The sequence below is a fragment of the Budorcas taxicolor genome, chromosome 18 (assembly GCF_023091745.1).
Source record: "Budorcas taxicolor isolate Tak-1 chromosome 18, Takin1.1, whole genome shotgun sequence".
NCBI lineage: Eukaryota > Metazoa > Chordata > Mammalia > Artiodactyla > Bovidae > Budorcas > Budorcas taxicolor.
Genome location: NC_068927.1, coordinates 52,764,776 through 52,789,529, shown reverse-complemented (window position 1 = coordinate 52,789,529; position 24,754 = coordinate 52,764,776). Strand labels below are relative to the sequence as shown.

Here is a 24,754-nt window from a genome sequence, read left to right as displayed (position 1 = left end):
CTGAGCAACTGAACTGAACTGAAGGAGGTGGAAAAGGAGCCTGAAACCCATCCTTCCCTCTAAACAGACCCTCAGAGCCCCTCCTATTGTGCCTGCTCTATGCCGCACACTCCTTCTAGGGGCCTAAGGACACCCTGCCATGCCAGCTCCCATCCCTCCTGTGACCCATGGGAAAGGTCACAGTGAGCACAGGAAAATCAGCCAGGGTGACAGGGCTGCCTCTAACGGCACGGAGGAACACGGACAGTTTATGAGCCAAGACTTGGCCCACAGAACAAAGCAGGAGGGTCTCCCCCAAACACTTCCTCCGAGGACCAGGAAGCCCACAGTCAGCCCATCCCCCAGAGCCAGGTTCCTCTCTCCCCAGGACACGCAGGAAACCTTTTCCTTCTCACCTGAGAACCGCAGCTCCTCCTGACAGACGCCAGGCTGGTGACACTCGAAAGTGGAGGTCAGGCCCCCTCACCAGTCATCACTCAGCTGACCCCTTTCCCTTCTCCAGAGTCATCTGTGACCTTAACCTTCTCAGATATTTGAGAACAATGGGAAGACCTGGGGCACCCATCTGGGTTTCTATGTCACCACAGAAATTATCACCAATTTTGGAGATCCCGGGGTGTCTGTGTCGTGCTGACAGACCCCAGACCAGAACACGGCAGAGGCCGACACTGGGGGGTGGGTGGGCCTCTCGGTTGACTTGTCACCATCAGCCTTCCTGTTCAAAGTGTTCCCCACCGTCCAGTATGGCCAGCATCACCCGAGAGCTTGTTGGATGCAGACTCTCAGGTCCACCCCACACCTGCTGAGTCAGGCTCTGCATTTGAATAGGATCTGCAGACCCTCCTTGTGCATAGAAGTTGGGGAGAGGCTGCCCCGCCCCATATTATGAAGTCTCAGCCAGGCTGGGGAAGCGCGTGACCTGAGCGGCTGCTAAGACATTTCAAAGGTGTCACCTGGGGGTTCGCAGTCTTCATGAGGCGCCACAGGTGATTCCCAGGCATCGTGGGGATGACGTCCCTGTGATAGAAGTCCCTGATGCGCCTCCCCTGCCAGGCTCCTGCTCTGAAGGGAAAAGCCAGAAGGGGATGAGGGAGCGCTGTGGAGGAGGCTGAGTGTGTGTCTGGTCCTGAGGAGTGGGGACCCCGGAACAGGACACCCCAGGTTTGTGCTTGTCCACACAAGTGTGTGTGTAGGGGTGTGAGTATAGGGGTGTGTATATTGGGTGTGTGTGCAGGGGTGTGTGTAGATGTGTGTTTGTAGGGGTGTGTGTATAGGTGTGTGGAGTGTGTGTGTGTAGGATTGTGTGTAGGAATGTGTGTGTAGGTGTGTAGGGGTGTGTGTAGATGTGTGTGTGTGTGTGTGTGTGTGTGTAGGTGGAGAATCACTGCTCTAGAAGGCAGAGGACTCAGCAGAGTTCAGGGAACAGAAATACAGACGGGGGAAGGGGGAGGGGGGCCCCTAGGGAGGGAAGGAGGGGGGAGGCAGAGGGCGGGGCCTGGGCAGAAACCCCGCCCCGGGGCCACGTGACCCAGCGAAGCGCTTCTGCCCCCGGAGGAAGCCCAGCACACAGGGGAAAGGACAGCAGAGCTCACACAAGGACTGCAGGGCTTGAGAGCGTTTCTGGACCAGAAGTTCTTCTCACAGAGAGAGGGACACAGCAGACGCAGGCACCATGGAGCCCCCGTCAGGCCCTGCAAGCAGGCGGCATGTCCCCTGGAGCAGGCTCCTGCTGGCAGGTGAGAGGGGACAGTTTTCAGGGAGGGGGTGGAGACTGGAGAACGAGAGCCTGGCTGGTCCCTGGGGGAGACGGGGCTCTGAGAGGGGACAAGGGGCTTCTGTTCAGACCTGAGGGCAGAGGGGAGCGGACCGGGGAGGGAGGGGCTCAGCCACAGGAGACTCTGCTTGAGCTAGAGCTGGCGAGGGGCGGGAGGACTCAACAGCTGTAGGTTTTACGAGTTATTCTTCATTGAGCAGTTTGTTGACAACTGATGACGATAATAACAATTTATGTCTGGGTGTTACTCCAGAAAGAACACACCGGGACACTAAACAACACCCTTCCCTACAACTCTTAAAAGTTGACAAACACCAGGCTGTAGAGGTTCCTTCACCAGGAATTTGGGTACAAGAAAATCCGACAAGCCCCTGCCCTCACGGAGCCCGCGCTCTGTGGGGAGGAAGACACACAAGCAGAGAGATGGAGAGTGTGCTGGCGGGTGCTCCAGGCGTCACGCAGGAACCCGAGCAGGAAAGGGTCAGCAGTGAGCACGGAGGGTCTTTACAGCAGCTGGTCTGGGTGAGGGGCATCTCCCAAGAGGCCCTGAGTGTGAGCAGGCGTGTGAGCCAGGGCACAGCTGGGGAAGCAGAGGAAAAAACGAGCCCAGGGGCGCTGAAGTGACGGGGGTCATGCTGCTGACCTTGAACCAGCAGGACATATACATACACGGACGCACATGCACGCACACACACACACACACACAGAGTATAAAAACACACACCAAGGCTGAGGGATGAAGAGACCTGCTCAGAACCCAGCGCACCATTTCCCCATCCCCCACACAGGTCAGAATATTAACTGATGTCTCTCTCTTCCCTCCTAGTCTCACTCTTATCCTTCTGGACCCTGCCCACCACTGCCCGCCTCTGTTGAAACGGTGCCCCCACTTGTTGCGGAAGGGTCGGTCGCCGTTTTTAACATCCTTGAAAAGGAAGGGATTATCATCGGCTATGGCTGGTTCAGAGGGAACAAGGTAGATCAACAAGCTGCGATTGAAGGCTACCAAGTAATTGAAAATTCACATACACCTGGGCCTTCAAACACTGGTCGAGAGACAATAAAACCCAATGGCTCCCTGATAATCCAGTCTGTCAGGAAGCAAGACGCAGGAACCTACACCGTGATCACTGTAAAGGCTGATTTAACTAATGTTTCGGCTTCTGGGCAGCTCCAAGTATACAGTGAGTGCTTCCTCTCTGACCTCGGGATGCTGAAAGGGGCGGTTGAATTCTGCTTTGACAGACCCGGATGGCGCCTCCATCTCCCTCTACGTTATGTCCCGTGTTGGGGTTTGAACATTCAGTGCAGGGCACACACTGTGGAGACAAACTCCAAAGGGTCCGACTTCCACTCTGGGGATCTGGACCCTGCAGACACTGCAGAAAGGAGGCCGGTCTGATGGGAGGGGCTCAGCAGAGGGAGAGCACTCTTAGTCCAGCCCCCTGGCTCCCTCCCTGCGACCACGACCCTGAGGAAGACCCTGCAGGACCAGCAGGGCCCTGGCCTGAGGGACCCTGACAGAGCAGCTCAGGCCCGCGGGGAAGCCCCTCCCAGACCCCGTCCCAGGGTCCCGGATCCAGCGACCGTGGGGAACCTGTGCTGCTGGTGGGTGTTGGCCTCCCAGGTGGGGCTGACTGGGGCGGATGATTCCCCAGATCCCTGAGGCCAAGGTTTCTCAGCAGGTCACCGGCCAGGGCTCAGCCCCAAGAGCCTCGTCTGAGCAGGGGTGGAGTCCAGTCCTTTCCCTGAGACTCAGCATGGAGAGCAGGCTAGGCCGGGTCCCCGCGCCGTTAGCCGACCCCCTGGGGGTCAGAGGAGACTCCAGAGGAAGGTCAGCGTCCCCAAGAAGGACCAGAGGAGAGAAGACGCTCCGGCAGCTCCTCACCCCGCAGCGGGCAGCCCAGGGAGCCCTCTCCTGTGGACACAAATAATAGTAAACAGTTTATTTGGCGACTCTTCTATGTTCAGTTTTAGATAATTAATTATGAATGATTTGGGCTTCCCAGGTGGTGATAGTGGTAAAGAAACGAGCTGCAATGTAGGAGACGCAGGTCTAATCCCTGGGTCGGGAAGATCCCCTGGAGAAGGAAATGGCAACTCACTGCAGTATTCTTGCCTGGAGAACCCCATGGACAGAGGAGCCTGGTGGGCTACAGTCCATGGGGTCACACAGAATAGGGCAGGATTGAAACGACTTAGCACAGTACAGTAGTACAGTGCTATGCGCAGCTTTAGGTCATTGATTATGAATGATTTAAGGTCATTACAGTACACCGACGGTCTAGAGATAATTCACCATTTATCCTATTGTATGGAAAAGAAAGTGAGGTATAGAGGGATACAATCAGTGAATCAGAGCTCTTCACACAGAACAGAACTGGCCAATCAGGGTCAGGCCAGCAGCACAGCTCCACCTCTCCTCCATCCCGGGGGGCCTTCCTATAATATCTAGGAATGCAGAAGCCAGCTGTTGGTTCAGATCCTTTCTCTTTGGGCATGCCCAGCTCCGAGGGAGAGAGTGTGACCTGAGAAGTAAAAGGATACAGAGAAATAATTCTGAATAAACAGAATTATTATTTCTCTGTATTCTAGAACTAAATTACCTGCATCAACCATCAAGTCAGTGACAGGAATGTCCAGGCCTCCCCTCCTTAGGTAGCCGATGGACAAGCTCCTTGCACTGAGTGAACCAGAGATCATGTACTTGCTGGTTACTGGAGGTGCTGGGTGTCACTCCCACTGGAGTAAAATGGAAAGGACTCAGTTCCTCACTCCCCAGTCTATACCTGCAGCCAGCGCAGGGCCTGACAGGCAACGGGCTCTCAGTGTCTCCTTGGGGAGGGAAGGGTGGAAGGAATAAGGACGGATGAATGATCTGTGATCTCTTCAGGCGCTGGAATCTGGATGCAGAGTCCTAGGAGGCTCTGGCCACGCCTGCCTCCTGTCTCTCCAGGGAGAGGAGCCGTGTTTTATACCCTGATCACCTGCCCCTAAAGCGCACTGGGAGCTGAGTCTCATGGTGACTGTGGGGCTGCTCTGCCATGGGAGGGTTTCCAGGAGTGGGGGACAGGGGTCCTGCTTCTGGGCAGTGGTGGGGCTCTTGCACCTCTGGATGTTTGAAGTCACTTGAAACCCCCACTTTGAAGTTGCTTGTAAATGGACATTTCTCGCTCCCTGCTCTTCCTGTCTCTCACCTTCTTTCTCCTTCATTCCGTCAAGGACTGGCCCTGCTCTGCACAGCTTCCCTGCCCTTAGACGGAAACATGTGTGCTCAGTCACTTCTAACTCTTTGCAACCCCGTGGAATGTAGCCCGCCAGGCTCTTCTGTCCATGGGGTTCTCTAGGCACAAATACTGGAGCAGGTTGCCATTTCCTTCTCCAGGGAATCTTCCCAACCCAGGAATCGAACTTACATCTCTTGTCTCCTGAATTGGCAGGCAGGTTCTTTACCAGCTGGGCCATCGGGGAAGCCCCCACCCCCTGCCCTTAAGCCTTCCACAGATATTTCCCTAATTGACTGACTTCCCTGTTCCCATCCTGGCTTGTGGCCGGGCGCACCCTCCCAGGTGATAGTAAAGGACTCAGTAATCTGGGAGCAGCAGCCTCTGTGGGGCTCCAACACGAGCCGCTTTCCCCAGGTCACCAGGAGAATGAGCTTCAGCTGTCGTCATCTTGAGATGGGAGTAACTCATTAATGTCTCAGATGCAGAGTGATGGAAAACGAGGGGCGGTTATGGTTGGAAATCTTTCCAACAAGATTGTACCAAGCTCAGAGGGTCACTGTCACTATATACATCTAGACCAGGAGACTGGACATGGTCATCCTCATTCCCTAATAAATTATTTTGTTGTTGTTGCTTAGTTGCTCAGTCAGGTCTGACTCTCTGTGACTCCATCGACCATAACCCGCCAGGCTCCTCTGTCCGTCAGATTTCCCGGGCAAGAACACTGGAGTGGGTTGCCATGCCCTTCTCCGTGGGATGTTCTCCACCCAGGGATCTAACCCACGTCTCCTGCGTTGGCAGGCGGATCTTTTACCTCTGAGCCTCCGGGAAAGCCAGTAATAAATTTTTTAAAGAGAAGTAATTGCCTTTCCTGCTCTGTGTAAAGTTCCCTTGGCCCCACAGATACACAGGGGTGGCAAAACTGTCTTCCGTAACATATACAGAAGGGTATATAACAAATGAGACCTGAAACTTTTTAGAACCAAAGGAAGTTCTAGGAAAGGATCCATCAAAGTTCACAGGAAGAGTTTCACTTCAGGCTGAGGATGCTGTACACATGGATTGAGAAGGTACTACAGAGATGTCTAATGGAAAGGTCAGGGTCATCCAGGTATTATTGGGGTGAGGGAGGAAAGGGAGCCTTCTCCTCACACATCCTCTCTTGAAGAGAGACCCACAGCCTTGTTCACAGGCTCAGGGTCCTCCTCGGGGTCACCTTCACAGAGCTCACTAGGCCCCGGCAGTGGGTAAGACACCCGAGGAAGGAGCTTGGCCCCAGGCCGCCGACCTAGCCTCAGTCAGCCACCTCCTCCATTCTCTCCACAGGCCTGCTGCGGCAGCCCTCCATCCAAGTCAACGACCCCATGGTCAGAGAAAAAGGAAACAGGGTGGTCATTACCTGTATCACAAATGAAACGGGCATCAGCATCAAGTGGATCTTCAATAAGCAGCAACTAAAAGCCGCAAAGAACATCTTCCTGTCCAAGGACAGCAAGAACCTCACCATAGACCCCATCAAGAAGGAAAATGCCGGGGAATATCAGTGTGAGATCTTCAACATAGGCACTTCCAAGAGAAGTGAGATCTTCGAGCTGAAGGTGAAAGGTAAGTGACTGCTTGCCCCATGCTCCATCTTCCCAAGAGGATGGCTCCACCTACAGGGTGCACAGTGGATCGAGGTCACAGCAGGCAGACTGTCAGTGAGGAGACTATTACAATAAAAAGATGGCAAAATCTTAATAGCTCCATCTCTGAAAAGAAAAGGTGGGGGGCTTCCCTGGTGGCTCAGAGGATGAAGAATCTGCCTACAATGTAGGAGATCCGAGTTTGATCCCTAAAAGTTGGGAAGATTCCCCTGGAGAAGGGAATGACTACCCACTCCAATATTCTTGCCTAGAGAATTCCATGGACAGAGGAGCCTGGCGGACTACAGTCCATGGGGTCGCAAAGAGTTGGACACAACTGGGTGACTAACATGCACGCGCGCACACACACACAGAAAAAAAATACAGTAAGTTTCTAATCCTGGGGCTGGCATTTACTCTGTGACCTTGCACAAGATTTTTTTTCTGGTACACTATATGGTAAAAAAAAAAGTTAGATTTATCATGTAAATAATTTTGGAGTTTATAGCTCAGTGGTATTAAGTAAGTCCATAAATATTGTTTTGCAGTTGTTACCCACATATATCCAGTAACACCTTGGTAAGTATTGTCATCTAAGCAACATTAAGTCTTCTAGCCCATGAACACTTTTCATTTATTCATGTCTTCTTTAATTTCTTATTCTATGTTTTCCCTTTGAAAAAAAATTTGTTTAGTTTCTCTTGTACAAGTCTGTCAGCTCCAAAATTCCTAAATTTTATTCTTATTGCTGCTGTTATAAGTGGAATTTATTTTTATGAAAATGATGGTTAGATACTATGATTCAGGTAGCAATTCCTTAACTGTATGCATATTGTTAGGTCCAAAGGCATCTGCCATTTTTGTCAAGGGGAGTGAGTGTTAGCCTTATCTCCTTCATACAACATATACAGGGAAGTTTTTAACTTTTCTTTTCATGTTGTTCACTGTTCATATATAGAAATACAACTGCATTTATGTGTTGGTTTCATATCCTGCAGCCTATCAAATTTGTTTATTAGACCTAACAGTTTTTTGTGAAATTTTTAGGGTTTTCTGTTAATATATAAGGCCACATCCTCTGCAAACAGTTAATTTTGCTTCTTAATTTACAATTTCAGTATCTTTTCTATTTTCTTTGGCACTGAATTGGTCCATTACTTTTTAAAAAGTTATTTTTGTAATTAACAAAGTTTTATTAGAATTAAATGAGATACCTGATATAGGTTCTTAATACAATGGGCACTGTTTTATTAATTAATTTTTAAAATAATTTTTTTACTTATTTTTGGCCAGGCTGGGTCTTTGTAGCTGTGTGGGCTTTTTTGCACAGGCTTAATTACTCCATTGCATATGGGATCTTCTCAGACTGGGGTGGAACCCATGTCTCCTACATTGGCAGGCGGACTCTTTACCACTGAGCCACCAGGGAAGCCCTGTCTGTTACTTTTAATATTGTTTTGAATAGAAGTGGCAAAAGCAGGCATCCTTATCTTGTTCTTGATCTTAGAGGGAAAACTTTCAGTCTTTCACACTTAGAATGGTGTTAGGTGCAGGTTTTAATATACAGCCTCTATAACACTGGAGCTTCCCAGGTAGCGCTAGTAGTAAAGAACCTGTCTGCCAAGGCAGGAAATGTAAGAGACGCAGGTTCAATCCCTGGGTCAGGGAGATTCTCCTGGAGAAGGGCATGTCAATCCACTCTAGTATTCTTGCCTGGAGAAGTCCATGGACAGAGGAGCCTGGCAGGCTCCAGTCCATGGGGTCACAATCTTTGTGATTCCACTTTGGTAGCATCTGTGTTTCTAGGAATTTGTCCATTTTAGTGAAGTCATGCAATTTGTTGGCATACAATTATTCATAATACTCCTATAACTCATTATTTCTTGAGAATTAGTAGCAATGTCCCCACTTTCCATGCTGGTTTTAATAATCTGAATCTTCCCGGTTTTTCTTGATCAGTCTAGTTAACGTTTTGTCAGAATTGTTCATCTTTTCCCCCCAATTATTTATTTACTGTGCCGTGTTGGGTCTTCATTCCTGTGCTGGCTTTTCTCTAGCTGTGGTGAGTGGGGTTTACTCTCTAGTTGCAGCGCACGGGAGTCTCACTGCGGTGGCTTCTCTTGTTCTGGAGAATGGGCTCTAGGGCCTACGGACTTGAGTAGTTGCAGCCCGTGGGCTCAGTAGTTGCAACTCCCTGGCTCTCGAGCACAGGCTCAGTAGTTGTGGAGCACAGACTCAGCTGCTCTGCGGTTTGTGGGATCTTCCCAGATCAAGGGTCAAACCCATGTCTCCTGAATTGGCAGACAAATTCTTTACCACTGAGCCACCAGGGAAGCCTTTCTTATTCTTTTTTGAAGAACCAATTTCTCGTTTTATTGTTTTTTTTTTCTCTATTACTTTTCCATTCTCTATTTTATTTGTCTCCACTCTAACGGTTATTATGTCTTTCCTTCTGCTAGCTTAGGGTATGGTTTGTTCTTCTTTTGCTAGTTCCTTCAGCTGTAACGTTTGGTTGTGAATTTGAGATCTTTCTTCTTTTTTAAGGTAACCATTTACAATTATAAATTCGTGCATGAGATTCTTAACTTCACTGAGCCTCAGAGTCCTCAACTGAAATCATACTAAGGTCTCTGCTTCATGTCATTGTTTCAAAGATTTAACGTACTATTCAGTTAAACCCTTAGTAAAATGCCGCACGCTGAGGAAATGTTCGATAACTGTTAGATGCTATTATTACTATTACTACCATTGGGCTCTATAAAATCAGGTATTCCTACCATCAAGGACTACACTAGATCCACCTCTTATTAGTTATATGACTTTGGGTACCTTCTTTTTTTTTAATCATCACTGGAAGTCTTGGGTTTTTCATCTGTTAAGTGGAAATAATGTTGACCTGCACTCAATATGCCAGCAAACCGGGAAAACTCAGCAGTGGCCACAGGACTGGAAAAAGTCAGTTTTCATTCCAATCCCAAAGAAAGGCAATGCCAAAGAATGTTCACACTACCATATAATTGCACTCATCTCACACACTAGCAAAGTAATGCTCAAAATTCTCCAAGCCAGGCTTCAGCAGTACGTGAGCTATGAAATTCTAGATGTTCAAGCAGGATTTAGAAAAGACAGAGGAACCAGAGATCAAATTGCCAAAATCCACTGAATCATAGAAAAAGCAAGAGAATTCCAGAAAAACATCTACTTCTGCTCTATTGGTTACACAAAAGCCTTTGACTGTGTGGATCACAACAAACTGTGGAAAATTCTTAAGTGGTGAGAATACCAGACCACCTTACCTACCTCCTGAGAAATCTGTATGCAGGTCAAGAAGCAACAGTTAGAACCAGACGTGGAAAAACAGACTGGTTCCAAATTGGGAAAGGAGTATGTCAAGGCTGCATACTGTCACCCTGTTTGTTTAACCTATATACAGAGTACATCATGTGAAATGCCAGGCTGGATGAAGCATCAGCTGGAATCAAGATTGCCAGGAGAAATATCAATAACCTCAGATACACAGATGATGCCACCCTTATGGCAGAAAGTGAACAGGAACTAAAGAGCCTCTTGATGAAAGTGAAAGAGGAGAATGAAAAAGCTGGCTTAAAACACAACATTCAAAAAACGAAGATCATGGCATCTGGTCCCATCACTTGATGGCAAATAGATGGGGAAACAGTGGAAGCAGTGACAGACTTTATTTTCTTGGGCTCCAAAATCACTGCAGATGGTGACTGCAGCCATGAAATTAAAAGACACTTGCTCCTTGGAAGAAAAGATATGACCAACCTAGATAGCATATTATAAAACAGAGACAAACAAAAGTCCATCTAGTCAAAGCTATGGTTTTTCCAGCAGTCATGTATGGATGTGAGAGTTGGACTATAAAGAAAGCTGAGTGCCAAAGAATTGATGGTTTTGAACTGTGGTGTTGGAGAAGACTCTTGAGAATCCCTTGGACTGCAAGGAGATCCAACCAGTCAATCCTACAGGAAATCAGTCCTGAATATTCATTAGGACTGATGCTGAAGCTGAAACTCCAATACTTTGGCCACCTGATTTGAAGAACTGACTCATTTGAAAAGACCCTGATGCTGGGAAAGATTGAAGGCAGGAGAGGGGGACGACAGAGGATGAGATGGTTGGATGGCATCACCGACTCAATGGACGTGAGTTTGAACAAGCTCTGGGAGTTGGTGATGGACAGGAAAGCCTGGTGTGCTGCAGACCATGGGGTCGCAAAGAGTCAGACACGACTGAGCGACTGAACTGAACTGAATGTTGACCTGGCAGGGTTATTATATGAATCATATGTGGTATGTGTAAAGTATATAGCAGAGAGTCTGCCATATAATAAGTACCTCATAACAATAGCTAACATCAGCATTCATCTTCAGATCTGAGTTGACTAGTGAGGAAAACAGAAATAAAAAACAAAGTGATGCAAAAAATATTACATATTGGAAGGGAGGGAAAGAATAAAACAAAACACTCATAGGAACATGTTCCTGACTAAATATGGGAGAGGGAAAAAAAAAAGGATTTGACTGCAAGTTTTCTTGTCTGGTATACTTTTCATCCTTGAGATGCAGCCAAGATGGGATTAGACATCCAAGATATTTACTGGGAGAATGCCTGTTTAGGAAAGTGGGGCAGGTGTGGGAGGAGCCTGGGAAGGTCCTCAGACCACAAGGCGTATCTGCCCCAAGTGAAAAAGAAAGAGAAGGTAGGAAGTTTTAGGCTGCAGTGCAGTTTTAGAGACTGTCTGCAAAGCTGATGGGGAGTCCTTGAGCTAAAGTCACCCACAGAGGAAGATCATTTCGCATCAGTTCAATTCAGTCGCTGGAACTGGAATTAAATCACCTCCATTAGCTTTGCTTGTAGTCATGCTTCCTAAAGCCCACTTGACTTTGCATTCCAGGATGTCTGGCTCTAGGTGAGTGCTCACACCATCGTGGTTATCTGGGTCATGAAGATTTTTTTGTATGATTCTTCTGTGTATTCTTGCCACCTCTTCTTAATATCTTCTGCTTCTGTTAGGTTCATACCATTTCTGTCCTTTATTGTGCCAATCTTTGCATGAAATGTTCCCTTGGTATCTCTAACTTTCTTGAAGAGATGTCTAGTCTTTCCCATTTTATTTTTTTTCCTCTATTTCTTTGCAATGATCACTGAGGAAGGCTTTCTTATCTCTCCTTGTTATTCTTTGGAACTCTGCATTCAGATGGGTATATCTTTCCTTTTATCCTTTGCTACTTTTCTCAGCTATTTGTAAGGCCTCCTCAGCAACCATTTTTCCTTTTCACATTTCTTTTTCTTGAGGATGGTCTTGATCACTGCCTCCTGTACAATGTCACAAACCTCCATCCATAGTTCTTCAGGTACTCTGTCTATCAGATCTAATCCCTTGAATCTGTTTGTCACTTCCACTGTATAATTGTAGGGGATTTTATTTCGGTCATACCTGAATGACCTAGTGGTTTTCCCTACTTTCTTCAATTTAAGTCTTGAGTTTTGCAATAAGGAGTCCATGGTCTGAGCCACAGTCAGCTCCTGGTCTTGTTTTTGCTGACTGTATAGAGCTTCTCCAGGCCAGAATAATGCAGTGGGTAGCCTATCCCTTCTCCAACAGGTCTTCCCAATCCAGGATTCAAACCAGGGTCTCCTGCATTGCAGGGAGATGAGCTACCAGCAAAGGCCCTATCATTTCTCATAGGATTATTGAATTCACATCCTTACTGGGAGCCAGTGTGAAGGGTGTTCTCTGTGCAAAGGGGCAGTGAATTCAGAGGGCTTTCCATCAATAAATGCCCACCACGAGACACCTGAGAGGCACATATTCATAGCTGTCACACTTGGTACCCAGAGAAAGATGCAGTCATGAAAAGGTGGGAAGCGATGTGTGGGCTGTAAGGTATAGTTTGGGCAGAGGCAGAAAAAGGAAAGACAGCCTCAACAGAAGTAGGTTACCTTTATTCAGGCAAGGAGGGGCGACAGTCAGCCTAACAACCAGGCTGAGCGCGGAGAGGGATCAGGGAGGCTCCATATTTATAGGGAGGTTTGTGGAAGCAATAAGGGAAACATTAATCAGGCGGGATGTTTTGGATATTCTTTAGTTGAGATGGCATTTGTAGTTGGGCAGGGGGTGATAAGTCTTCTGGGCAGGTGTAGGAGGTGGAAGGTTTCTGGACGGGGGGTGATAAGTCTTCTGGGCAGGTATAGGAGGTGGAAGGTTTCTGGACAGGGGGTGATAAGTCCCAGATAGATGCAACTGGCCTGGAGCATCAGAGTGGGACCTAAATTTCTGTTTTGTTTTCTCCGAAGTTAGATGATTCAGCAAGGGCCTTTGAAACTGTTGTTTTTTTTCCTAGGCCCAAAAGACTCCTTTATGGACTAGTCACTCAGTCATGTCTGAGTCTGCGATCCCATGGACTGTAGCCCCCCAGGCTCCTCTGTCCATAGAATTCTCCAGGCAAAAATACTAGAGTGGGTTGCCATTTCCTCCTCCAGGGGATCTTCCTGACCCAGGGATCAAACCCACATCTCCTACATTGCAGGCAGATTCTTTACCATCTGAGCCACCAGGGAAGGCCCAGGAAAAGGTGGGAAGTTATAACATACAAAACCATGAAAAGGTGGGAAATAGTTACATACAAAAAGAACCATCAGTCCTTCTTACATCTCCAAAGCCTTTGGAAATATATGTGCAGAAAAGGCCAGATTGGAACTGAGGCAGCTCTGGTCACCAACCTAGAAATATATGGAGAAAGAAAGAAACTCACAAGGATCTCGTCACCTAATCACCACACAACAGCTCTCCCACAGAAAATCGATTTTGCAGGCACAAGTAGAGACTACTCAATGTTGACAGCTCTTTTGTAGAGCACCTCCCACTGTAAAATAATGTCACTTTCATTCATTGTATTCTTTTCTTTTCTTTCCATGACAGACTCTTGGTTTGACCTCACAACTGGTACCATTGTCGGCATCATGATTGGAATCTTGGTTGGTCTGGCTGTGATAGCAGCCCTGATGTATTTTCTTTTTTTCAAATAAACTGTAGGGTAGGCCGCCTCTCCTCTTGTTCTGCTTTCTCCGAGGCTGACTGCCCTGCTTGGGAGAGGGAAGGAGACTTCATCTCCATCTCTGGCCTGGATCTGCTCCTCAGTCTTCCTAAAGCCCTGCTTCTCGGCACTAATTTTTATGGGTCTCCTCTTCCCTGTTCTTCCTTCCTGTAACCCGCCTCTCTTTTGGCCATGGCTATTCCCACCCACATCTGATTTAGAGGAGTGTCAACTAAAAAAGGTGAACAACATGAGAGCTGCGAGTTAGGTTTCACTGCGGGCAAAATGAGGACTGCAGCCCAGGAGGCAGCGCCTCAGATAGCTCTGATAGCCTGCTCCAAAGAGGCAGTCGGGGAAGGTCAATATATAAGATTTCGTTGAAGGGGGAGTTCAAGGCAATTTTAAGTGCTCACGTTATAAGAGGTTTTCTGCTAGACACGAGGAGGTGATGTCATCATGATAGGATTTAGTGCTTTTCTAGAGATGAGATGCAAGAATGGGGATCATGAAATCAGTTTCTGAAAATATCCAGCTACCCCACCAGATTCCTTGGAGCACAGAGTGCCTCATGCCCCCCTGAATTCCCTCAGGGGATGTTGAAGGTCAACAGCTGCAGGAACACAGGGTTCAGTCTCTGCAGAAAGTGAAAGTCGTTCAGTTGTGTCCAACTCTTTGTGACCAAACAGACTATAGCCTGCCAGGCTACTCTGTCTGTGGGATTCTCCAGGCAAGGCAAGAAAGGAAGCCACCACAATGAGAAGCCTGCACACTGCAATGAAAAGGATCCCCGGCTACCCACGACTAGAGAAAGACTGTTTGCAGCAACAAAGATCTAGCGCAGCCAAAAATAAAATTTTAAAAACCCGTTTCTAAAAATATCTACGAACTTTCAGAAGTTAAACAATCGATGTTAGCAACACCCCCAATCAATCAATCAATATGTCATTCCTACCCTAAAGAAGACCTCCAGTTACTTCCCTTCAAAGAGTAACCAGCATCCTCACTTCCAATGCATGAGATAGGTCTGCCTTTTCATGCTTTTCCACATAGGAAAAACACAGTATGTCCTTACATGTGTCTGGTTCTTTCATTCAACGTTATGAGAGTCATCCATCTCATTGTGTACTGTTGTGCTTAATTTATTCTCATTGCTGTACCATTGTATCTGCTGTAACCACACGTTCTGGGAAGCAAACTCACTTAGAAGGACAGTGCAGATAGTGGAGTGCAGTTTATTACACCAGCGGGCCTAAGGCAGAGTCTCCTCTTAGCCAAGGACCCTGACCAGTTTTTCTGAAAACCTTATATACCCTAAGCATACGTGCCCAAACCCACCTCCCCAAAATTCCCTGACACTAGTCTGAACAATGGAAAAAGAAATATACAATCACAGTTAATCCATGATTCATATACCTTATCAATAGGCTTGTGGTCATACCCCAATAAGCATAATAGAATGTATGATTCTATTCGGTTACACAGATAATTAGGGTTTTTTTAGGCGATGGAGAGGCCTGGGGCTCTTCCTTCCAGGGGCCTGATTTTCCAGTTGGTATGTCGTTTCCATAGATACTAGGCATATAGCTCAAAGTCCACAGTCCAGCCCAAGATGGAGTCCTGCTTTCAAGATAGAGCCTGTTCTGTTTCCTCCTTCATATCCATTGTAGAATTTCATAATCTATCTCTTCTAATGATCACCCAACAGAACGTTAGCAAGCAGGAAAAAATGGGTAATAAAAGCCTTTCTCGGAAGCTAAAAGTTTCAAAGGGATGAAAGCCTGGGATGCTGAGTCACCCCGGACATGGTGAGGGCCTGGCCCTTGACGCTGACTTTAACAACCAGTGCTGATGCCTTTCACACTGACAAAGCTGCACAGTCTTCTCTGAACTTTGATGCCCAGGAGTCAAAGAAAGCAACTTCAGGTCCCCCATCTCCAACAGCCACAGAAACAGTTTATGGAGAAGTGAAGACAAAGAGGGAGGAGGAGGAGAGAAGAAGAGAAGCAAAAAGGAGAAGCAATGCAAGAAAGAAGAGGCAGCGCTCGTGACACTGCTGCTGTCTCAAGGTTCTCATTCCATCATCAGGAGATTCTTTCACCATTAGGGGAAATGGAAGACGGTCTTTCCCCAGCTCTCCTGTAATCCTCTAACAAGGCTCCTCCAGGCTGCCTGGTCACAGCCCTTTCCTTCGGTGTCAATAGATGAAAAGGCACATCCACGAGGAGGTCTGTGGGAAACCCTACCTTCCTGGTCATTGAACTTTGGCAAAGAGGACCTTGGGAGACAGTGGTCAGAATCTCTGCCCCTCCCCATTTGCTGACCTAGACCTCCCCATTTGCTTATTCAGAGCACACTGGCTGAGTAGTAGTCGTTGTATGTATGTCCCACCGCTTCTTTATCCATTCGTCTTGTGATGGACACCTAGGTTGCTTCCATGTCTCAGCTATTGTAAACAGTGCTTCCCACCCCAGTCCTGGCCTATTGGAGTCTAACTTGAATTTGCCACACATTTGCAAGTTATGTCCTTCTCACTGAAATGCATGTGTCAGAAAAGAAGAGAGAAGAAAAGGAAAAGATTTTCCTAGCTCTTCAAAGTCCAGTAGGAACTCAATATCCACAGGAAATACATATATAATTGAGTTAGGATGGCAAATTCGACAGCTTTGTCCCTTATCAAGGTTGTCGAAGGTAAACACCTTGATGCGTACCTAGAAGACCACCTGAAGGAAAGTTACAGGGCTCAAAATAGCCTGGAGTTAAAATACCCCTCTGGGTCCTCCCCACCATTCTATGCAAAACAAAGAACTCTGTCACTGAAGGAAAAAGAAAATGGACATTAAGGTTGATTACGCCCAGCTTCCATGGGTCCAGCCTCTGGCTGGTCTCCAGAATTCCTTGCCCCAGCCGTTTAAGAGATAACTACACCGAACAACCTTGGAGAACAGGCCCCCTTAAGACAGTAGATTTCCACATATATGCCTATATATACTTTTTTTTTCTTTCTTTTTAAAAAAATTTTTCTTTACAATGCTGTATTGGTTTTGCCATACGTCAACATGAATCCGCCACGGGTGTTCCCAATCCTGGACCCCCCTCCCACCTCCCTCCCCATACCATCTCTCTGGGTCATCCCAGTGCACCAGCCCCAAGCATCCTGTATCCTGGGTTAGTGCAGCAGCTCACTAATCTGACTGCTGCCCCTTCTCGCCTCATTAAAAGTGATCTGTTCCTGTAAAGTGCCAGTCTCGTTCTTTTTCCAAACCTTGCCTTCTCTTAACTCCCTTACCCTACACCACCAGTTCCTTTGGAAAGCTCTTCTTCAGAGATCCTACTGTGTGAGTGTGTGCATGCTCAATTGTGTCCCATTCTTTTGGACTCCATGGACTGTAGCCCGCCAAACTCCTCTGTCCATGGGATTTCCCCCAGGCAAGAACACTGGAGTGGGTTGCCATTTCCTCCTCCAGGGAGTTTTCCCGACCCAGGGATTGAACCCATGTCTCCTTATTGGCAGGAGGATTCTTTACCACTGAGCTACCAGAGAACCTGCTGCTGCTGCTAAGTCGCTTCAGTCGTGTCCGACTCTGTGCGACCCCATAGACGGCAGCCCACCAGGCTCCCCCGTCCCTGGGATTCTCCAGGGTAGAACACTGGAGTGGGTTGCCATTTCCTTCTCCAAGGCATGAAAGTGAAAAGTGAAAGTGAAATTGCTCAGTCGTGTCCGACTCATCGTGACCCCATGGACTGCAGCCTACCAGGCTCTTCCGTCCATGGGATTTTCCAGGCAAGAGTACTGGAGTGGGGTGCCATTGCCTTCTCCAAGACAGAGAACCTAATAGAAGTAACTAAACAACTACTTGTCTAGGTCCATAAGTAATCCTTCATTTTTAAAATGCAGGTATGTTTAAAGAACTTCATGGGCTTCATTTCAAGAACTGCCCACAGAGGAAGGGATTATCACTTCGGGGAGGGGGGTGGCAGTCAGCTCTTGTTGTTGTTGTTGTTCAGTTGCCCAGTCATGTCTGACTCTTGTGACCCCACAGACTGCAGCACGCCAGGCCTCTCTGTCCCTCACCATCTCCCGAAGTTTGACCAAGTTCATGTCCATTGCATCAGTGATGCCATCCAGCCATCTCATCCTCTGACATCCTCTCCTCCTCCTGCCCTCAATCTTTCCCAGCATCAGGGGCTTTTCCAATGAGTCAACTGTTTGCCAGGAGGGATTGGGGGCAGGAGGAGAAGGGGACGACAGAGGATGAGATGGCTGGATGGCATCACCGACTTGATGGACATGAGTTTAAGTGAACTCTGGGAGTTGGTGATGGACAGGGAGGCCTGGCGTGCTGCGATTCATGGGGTTGCAAAGAGTCGGACACGACTGAGCGACTGAACTGAACTGAACTTGCATCACATGACCAAAATACTAGAATTTCAGCTTCAGCATCTGTCATTCCAACAAGTATTCAGGGTTGATTTCCCTTAAGATTGACTGGTTTGATCTCCTTGCTATCCAAGGAACTCTCAGGAGTCTTCTCCAACACCACAGTTTGAAGGCATGGATTCTTTGGTACTCCGCCTTCTTTATGGTCCAGCTCTCACAACCATACGTGACCACTGGGAAGACCGTAGTCTTGACTACATGGATCTTTGTTGGCAAAATCATGTCTCTGCTTTTCAACACACTGTCTAGGTTTGTCATCACATTCCTGCCAAGAAGCATATGTCTTCTGATTTCATGGCTGCAGTCACCATCTGCAGTGATTTTAGAGCCCAAGAAGAGGAAATCTGTCACTACTTCTACCTTTTCCCCTTCTATCTGCTATGAAGTAATGGGGCAAGATGCCATGGTCTTAATTTTTTTAATATTTCGTTTTAAGCCAGCTCTTTCACTCTCCTTCACCCTCATCAAGAGGCTCTTTAGTTCCTCTTCGCTTTCTGCCATTAGAGTGGTATCTGTATATCTAAGGTTGCTGATGTCAACAACAACCAGATACAGTCTGGTTTTGTCTAGTCAGCTCTTATCATATACAGTCTGCTGGGACTAGGGAAAATACTCAGAAATTTTACCCTCTAGAGATTATTTAAATAATGGCCAAAGAATGTACAATTTAGGTTATTGGTTGGTTCCCCCCCCCCCCCTTCCTTTTAAGACATTCTGCCATTTTAATTTTTGTAACTGCTTGTTTATGTGAAAGGGGTTCTGTTTAACTTGCTGCATAAGCCAGTCTGACTGCTTTAGAGAAAAGCTGAGCGACATCCTGCATGTCCCTCTGGCCAGGAGCTCCCCAAGCCTTCTCTGTGAGGGGCTCCACACAGAAAATGAGAAGCAGCAGTTTTCTACATTCATGCCCAGAAATGGATCCCACCCCCTTTCTAGGCACCTCAGGCCAGCCATCCTGCTCAGTTGCTCAATCATGTCCAACTCTGTGCGACCCCATTGACTGTAGCCCTCCAGGCTCCTCTGTCCATGGGATTCTCCTGGCAAGGATACTGGGGTGTTTTGCCATTCACTTCGCCAGGGGATCTTCCCCACTCAGGGATGGAACCTGTCTCCTGCCTTGGCAGGACTGTTCTTTACTGCTAGCACCACCTGGAAAGTCCCAGGCCAGTCATCAACCCCCTCCTCTTCCATCTGCCCCGCTCACCTTCTCAGGACGCCTTGGTCTCTGCTGAGGGGTGTTTGGTCCTTGAGAAACAGGAGCACCCTGAAGGGAACACCCCCCCGCCCCCCTCGCTTTGTTGGCATTACTTATGGCCGGCCTAGAAAGCCGCACTGGTGCACATGCTCCTTAGGACACAAGGGGTGGATTATGACTCAGCTCTGGGCTTCTTGAAGAGTCTCTGGAATTCTTCTCCCATGGGGTCCATGGGAGGGGGAGAGACACATATGCTGCTGCTGCTGCTAAGAAGCTTCAATCGTGTCCGACTCTGTGCGACCCCATAGACTGCAGCCCACCAGGTTCCTCCATCCCTGGGATTCTCCAGGCAAGAACACTGGAGTGGGTTGCCATTTCCTTCTCCAATGCATGAAAGTGAAGTTGCTCAGTTATGTCCAACTCATCACAACCTCATGGACAGCAGCCTACCAGGCTCCTCCAGCTGTAGGATTTTCCAGGCAAGAGTACTGGAGTGGGGTGCTATTGCCTTCTCCGAGGCACGTCTACTTCCCACCAGCCTTCTGCACAGACGAGGCCTCCTTGAGCTGCTGAGAGAAAGGCTTTATTCCACCTTCATGACAACCTCCTGCTGCGTCCCCCAGAGAGGGGTGGCTGGGAGCACTCTGTACTCACATAACTCTTTCAGGGTTTTCTCACCCTGACACAGACTGTGTACACCTCCCCTCATGCACACACTTCTGCATAATTTAATTTTGCCTGGCTGAGAAATCTGTATGTAGGTCAGGAAGCAACAGTTAAAACTGGACATGGAACAACAGACTGATTCCAAATAGGAAAAGGAGGACGTCAAGGCTATATATTGTCACCCTGCCTATTTAACGTCTGTGCAGAGTACACATGAGAAACGCTGGACTGGAAGAAACACAAGCTGGAATCAAGATTGCTGGGGGAAATATCAATAACCTCAGATATGCAGATGACACCACCCTTATGGCAGAAAGCGAAGAGAAACTGAAAAGCCTCTTGATGAAAGTGAAAGAGGAGAGTAAAAAGTTGACTTAAAGCTCAACATTCAGAAAACGAAGATCATGGCATCCGGTCCCATCACTTCATGGGAAATAAATGGGAAAACAGTGGAAACAGTGTCAGACTATTTTGGGGGGCTCCAAAATCAGTGCGGATGGTGACTGCAGCCATGAAATTAAAAGACACTTACTCCTTGGAAAAAAAGTTATGACCAACCTAGATAGCATATTCAAAAGCAGAGACATTACTTTGCCAACAAAGGTCCGACTAGTCAAGGCTATGGTTTTTCCAGTAGTCATGCACGGATGTGAGAGTTGGACTGTGAAGAAGGCTGAGTGCCGAAGAATTGATGCTTTTGAACTGTGGTGTTGGAGAAGACTCTTGAGAGTCCCTTGGACTGCAAGGAGAGCCAACCAGTCCATTCTGAAGGAGATCAACCCTGGGATTTCTTTGGAAGGAATGATGCTAAAGCTGAAACTCCAGTACTTTGGCCACCTCATGCAAAGAGTTGACTCATTGGAAAAGACTCTGATGCTGGGAGGGATTGGAGGCAGGAGGAGAAGGGGACGACCGAGGATGAGATGGCTGGATGGCATCACGGACTTGATGGACACGACTCTGAGTGAACTCCAGGAGTTGGTGATGGATAGGGAGGCCTGGCGTGCTGCGATTCATGGGGTGGCAGAGTTGGACATGACTGAGTGACTGAACTGAACTGAACTGAAGGCCACTTCTGAATGATTTGTAAAATTTGCTCTATATTTATAATAAATATTGTATATCAGATATCAACATGCTGCCTCGCAGTTGGTGCTGTTTTCTGCATTGCCTTCCTTACAGGCAGAAGAAACCGAAATTGCTCAACAGGGAGTCACAGTAAGCCTGTTTCTAAGTCCAGAGGTATTTGATCCTGGGATCTGAGAGCTCGATAAATTCAGGCACACACCTGCTGACAAAGTGTGCCCACCTAGAGCCACAGGTCACTGCTGCAACCTGCCTGGAAGGACCTGCCTGTCTTCCTCTGAGGAGAGAAGGAGAGAAGATGATTTCATGAGTAAAAGGTCTGCTGCGCTCTTCACTAGGGACACGCCGCACTGCCCACGTGGATGGCTCCAGTGCATCCCAGGCCTGATCCAGCGTTCACTCCCACAGTCTCCATGGGCTCAGGTGTATAGAAATCTCTCCAGCACGTGCTGCCTCCTTGTTCCCTGTCCCTTTTTTCTGCCCCTCAGAGAGTCACAGCTGTTCTAACCTGGATGAAGTGAAGTTGCTCAGTCGTGTCTGACTCTTTGCGATCCCATGGACTGTAGTCTACCGGGCTTCTCTGTCTATGGGATTTTCCAGGCAACAGTACTGGAGTGGGTTGCCATTTCCTTCTCCAGGGGATCTTCCTGACCCAGGGATCGAACCCAGGTCTCCTGCATTGCAGGCAGATGCTTTACCCTCTGAGCCACAATTCCACCAAGAATTAGCCTGTCATCTCATCTCCTTCACTTCCAAGCAATTGGAACATGTGCTGTCTTTCCCCTCCTCATCCCCTGACCTCCTGGCCCTCTGCTGTGGTGCCTCCTTCCCAAGACCACTAGAAGCAGCACTAAAATCAGTACCCAGGGGGATTCCGTCGTGGCTCAGTGGTGAAGAATGTGCCTTCTGCTACATGGGGTACTGGTTCAATCCCTAGTCCAGGAAGATCCCACATGCCACGGAGCAACTAAGCCCACAGGCCACAGTTACTGAACCCATGCTCTGCAACAAAAGAAGCCACCGCAATGACAAGCCAAGCCTCACAACTAGAGAGTAGCCCCCACTTACTGCAACTAGAGAAAGCCTGAGCGCAGCTACAAAGACCCTGTGTAACCAAAAATAAATAATTAGAAAGAAATAATATGCTGGCTTCTAAGTCTGTAAGTGAACGAAGAGTCAAGCAGACTTCATTGTTTGCAGGGTCCAGCTCCAGCAGCCAGGGAATCAGCCTGAAGGGGTGAGCGGTGTCAGTGGATGATGATGTAGCCTCTGACTCAGTACGGAACTACATGTTTATTTCAAGCTTCAGGTTTTCTTTTATACTTTGAAAAAAGCATTAGGTCAGAGGTTTGACATTTTTAGTTTCCCCCACCGAGATTTACTGTCTCCAGAAATCATTGCTGCCCTACAAACAGAGTTCCTGCTTCAGTGATTCTCTCAGAATCAGCTTTACTGTCTATTATCTACTTTCTCTTATGTGTCCTATACTTAATTTGTGATTACATTGTAACTCATGCCAAATTCCTCAGTTTATTTCTTATCTTTCTAAATCCTGTTTGCCCCTAGCATCTTAAGATCACTATCTCCTAAAAAGCCTTCTCAGTTCAGTTCAGTTCAGTCACTCAGTCGTGTCCGACTCTTGGCGACCCCATGAATCGCAGCACGCCAGGCCTCCCTGTCCATCACCAACCCCCGGAGTTCACTCAGACTCACGTCCATCGAGTCTGTGATGCCATCCAGCCATCTCATCCTCTGTCGTCCCCTTCTCCTCCTGCCCCCAAATCCTCACAGCATCTGAGTCTTTTCCAGTGAGTCAACTCTTTGCATGAGGTGGCCAAAGTACTGGAGTTTCAGCTTCAGCATCATTCCTTCCAAAGAAATTCCAGGGCTGATCTCCTTCAGAATGGACTGGTTGGCTCTCCTTGCAGTCCAAGGGACTCTCAAGAGTCTTCTCCAACACCACAGTTCAAAAGCATCAATTCTTCGGCACTCAGCCTGCTTCACAGTCCAACTCTCACATCCATACATTCTAGCTATTCTTAATTATTCCTAAACCCTAAACTCAGCAAACTTCTTTACCATAAACATTCCCCTCACAAACAGGTCTCAGATAACAATCCTTCCCATGGCCTCAAGCTGTGGCCTACATGCTCATCCTGGGACATTCTTTGTAAAGATCTTGAACAAATGTCAATGGTCACTTTATAGATTATTTTCTGGGCACAACTGCAGAAGGCTTTGTCCTTTCTCATGTTTCTCTCAAGAACAGTAAGCACCTTAACATTCTTTCCAACCAACTCAACCGAAGAAAGGAAAGAACAAGTCAGAATCACAAGGCCTAACTCCTTCATCCCAGGACCGTGCCTCTGAGATGAGAGGGGTTTGGGACCGTGCCTCCATTTTGTCAGTAATGCCTAATGTGGCTCCCGACAATTGTTGTCTTATTCCAAGAAATTGGCACTGACACCAACCTTCAGCACCCACCACCCTAATCAGGCAGCAGCTGTCAACTCACAGGAAGGACCCTCCAGCAGCAAAAAGAAGACAACTCACTGAAGGTTCAGATGGTGGTTAGCATTTTTGACAATAATGTACTTTTAAGTAAGGTATAATACACTGGTTTTTTGGACATAATGCTATTACATACTTTATACTACAACAGAATAAACATATCATTTTGTATTGAGGTAATGTTGGACTGTGAAGAAAGCTGAGCGCCGAAGAATTGATGCTTTTGAACTGTGGTGTTGGAGAAGACTCTTGAGAGTCCCTCGGACTGCAAGGAGAGCCAACCAGTCCATTCTGAAGGAGATCAGCCCTGGGTGTTCTTTGGAGGGACTGATGCTGAAGCTGAAACTCCAGTACTTTGGCCACCTCATGCAAAGAGTTGACTCATTGGAAAAGACTCTGATGCTGGGAGGGATTGGGGGCAGGAGGAGAAGGGGACGACAGAGGATGAGATGGCTGGATGGCATCACAGACTCGATGGACGTGAGTCTGAGTGAACTCCGGGAGATGGAGATGGACAGGGAGGCCTGGCGTGCTGCGATTCATGGGGTCGCAAAGAGTCGGACATGACTGAGCGACTGAACTGAACTGAACTGAATGTTGATTTACAAAATTGCAGGTTTACAGCAAAGTGACATATATATTTTTTCTTTTTCAAATTCTTTTCTATTATACGTTATTACAGGATATTAAATATAGTTCCCTGTGCTATAAAGTAGGTCCTTGTTGTTAATTTTATATATAATAGTGTATACCTGTTAATTCCAAGTTCCTAATTTACCCCCCTTCCCCTTTGGTAACCATAAGATGTTTCCTATGTCTGTGACTGTAAGTGTGAATACATCCTCCAAAAGTGCCCTGACATACCCCAAGTTCATGCACTTGCTTTTCTAATGGTCTAGAACCAAGCCACAATATCTCTGAGGTATGTGTGTGTAGAGAGGAAAAAAAAAAAAAAGAGGAAGAGGGGACCAGAGAGGCAGGAAGGACTGAGAAGAGAGGGAGGGGCCTGGGCAGAGACCCTGCCCCCGGGTCTCGTGACCCAGGGAAGTGCTCCTGCCCCAGGTGGAGGCGCAGCCAGAGGGAGGAGGACAGCAGAGCTCACACGATGGACATTAGTGCTTGTGAGCACCTCCTCACAGAGAGAGGGACACAGCAGACCGCAGGCACC

The 24,754-nt window shown here is 47.7% G+C and overlaps 1 protein-coding gene and 1 non-coding gene across 2 annotated transcripts; one reads left to right on the top strand and one right to left on the bottom strand.

Moving 5' to 3' along the window:
* Positions 1-1,672: 1,672 nt before the first annotated feature.
* On the top strand, positions 1,673-9,090 carry LOC128063971 (carcinoembryonic antigen-related cell adhesion molecule 21-like). Its single transcript, XM_052656796.1, is given in 5 exon segments — positions 1,673-1,736; positions 2,601-2,643; positions 2,645-2,958; positions 6,328-6,606; positions 9,086-9,090. Coding segments are annotated over 5 exon segments (705 nt in total).
* On the bottom strand, positions 7,403-7,531 carry LOC128064233 (U6atac minor spliceosomal RNA). The gene has a single exon (XR_008200952.1). It is a non-coding gene; the product is annotated as a U6atac minor spliceosomal RNA (small nuclear RNA).
* Positions 9,091-24,754: the final 15,664 nt, after the last annotated feature.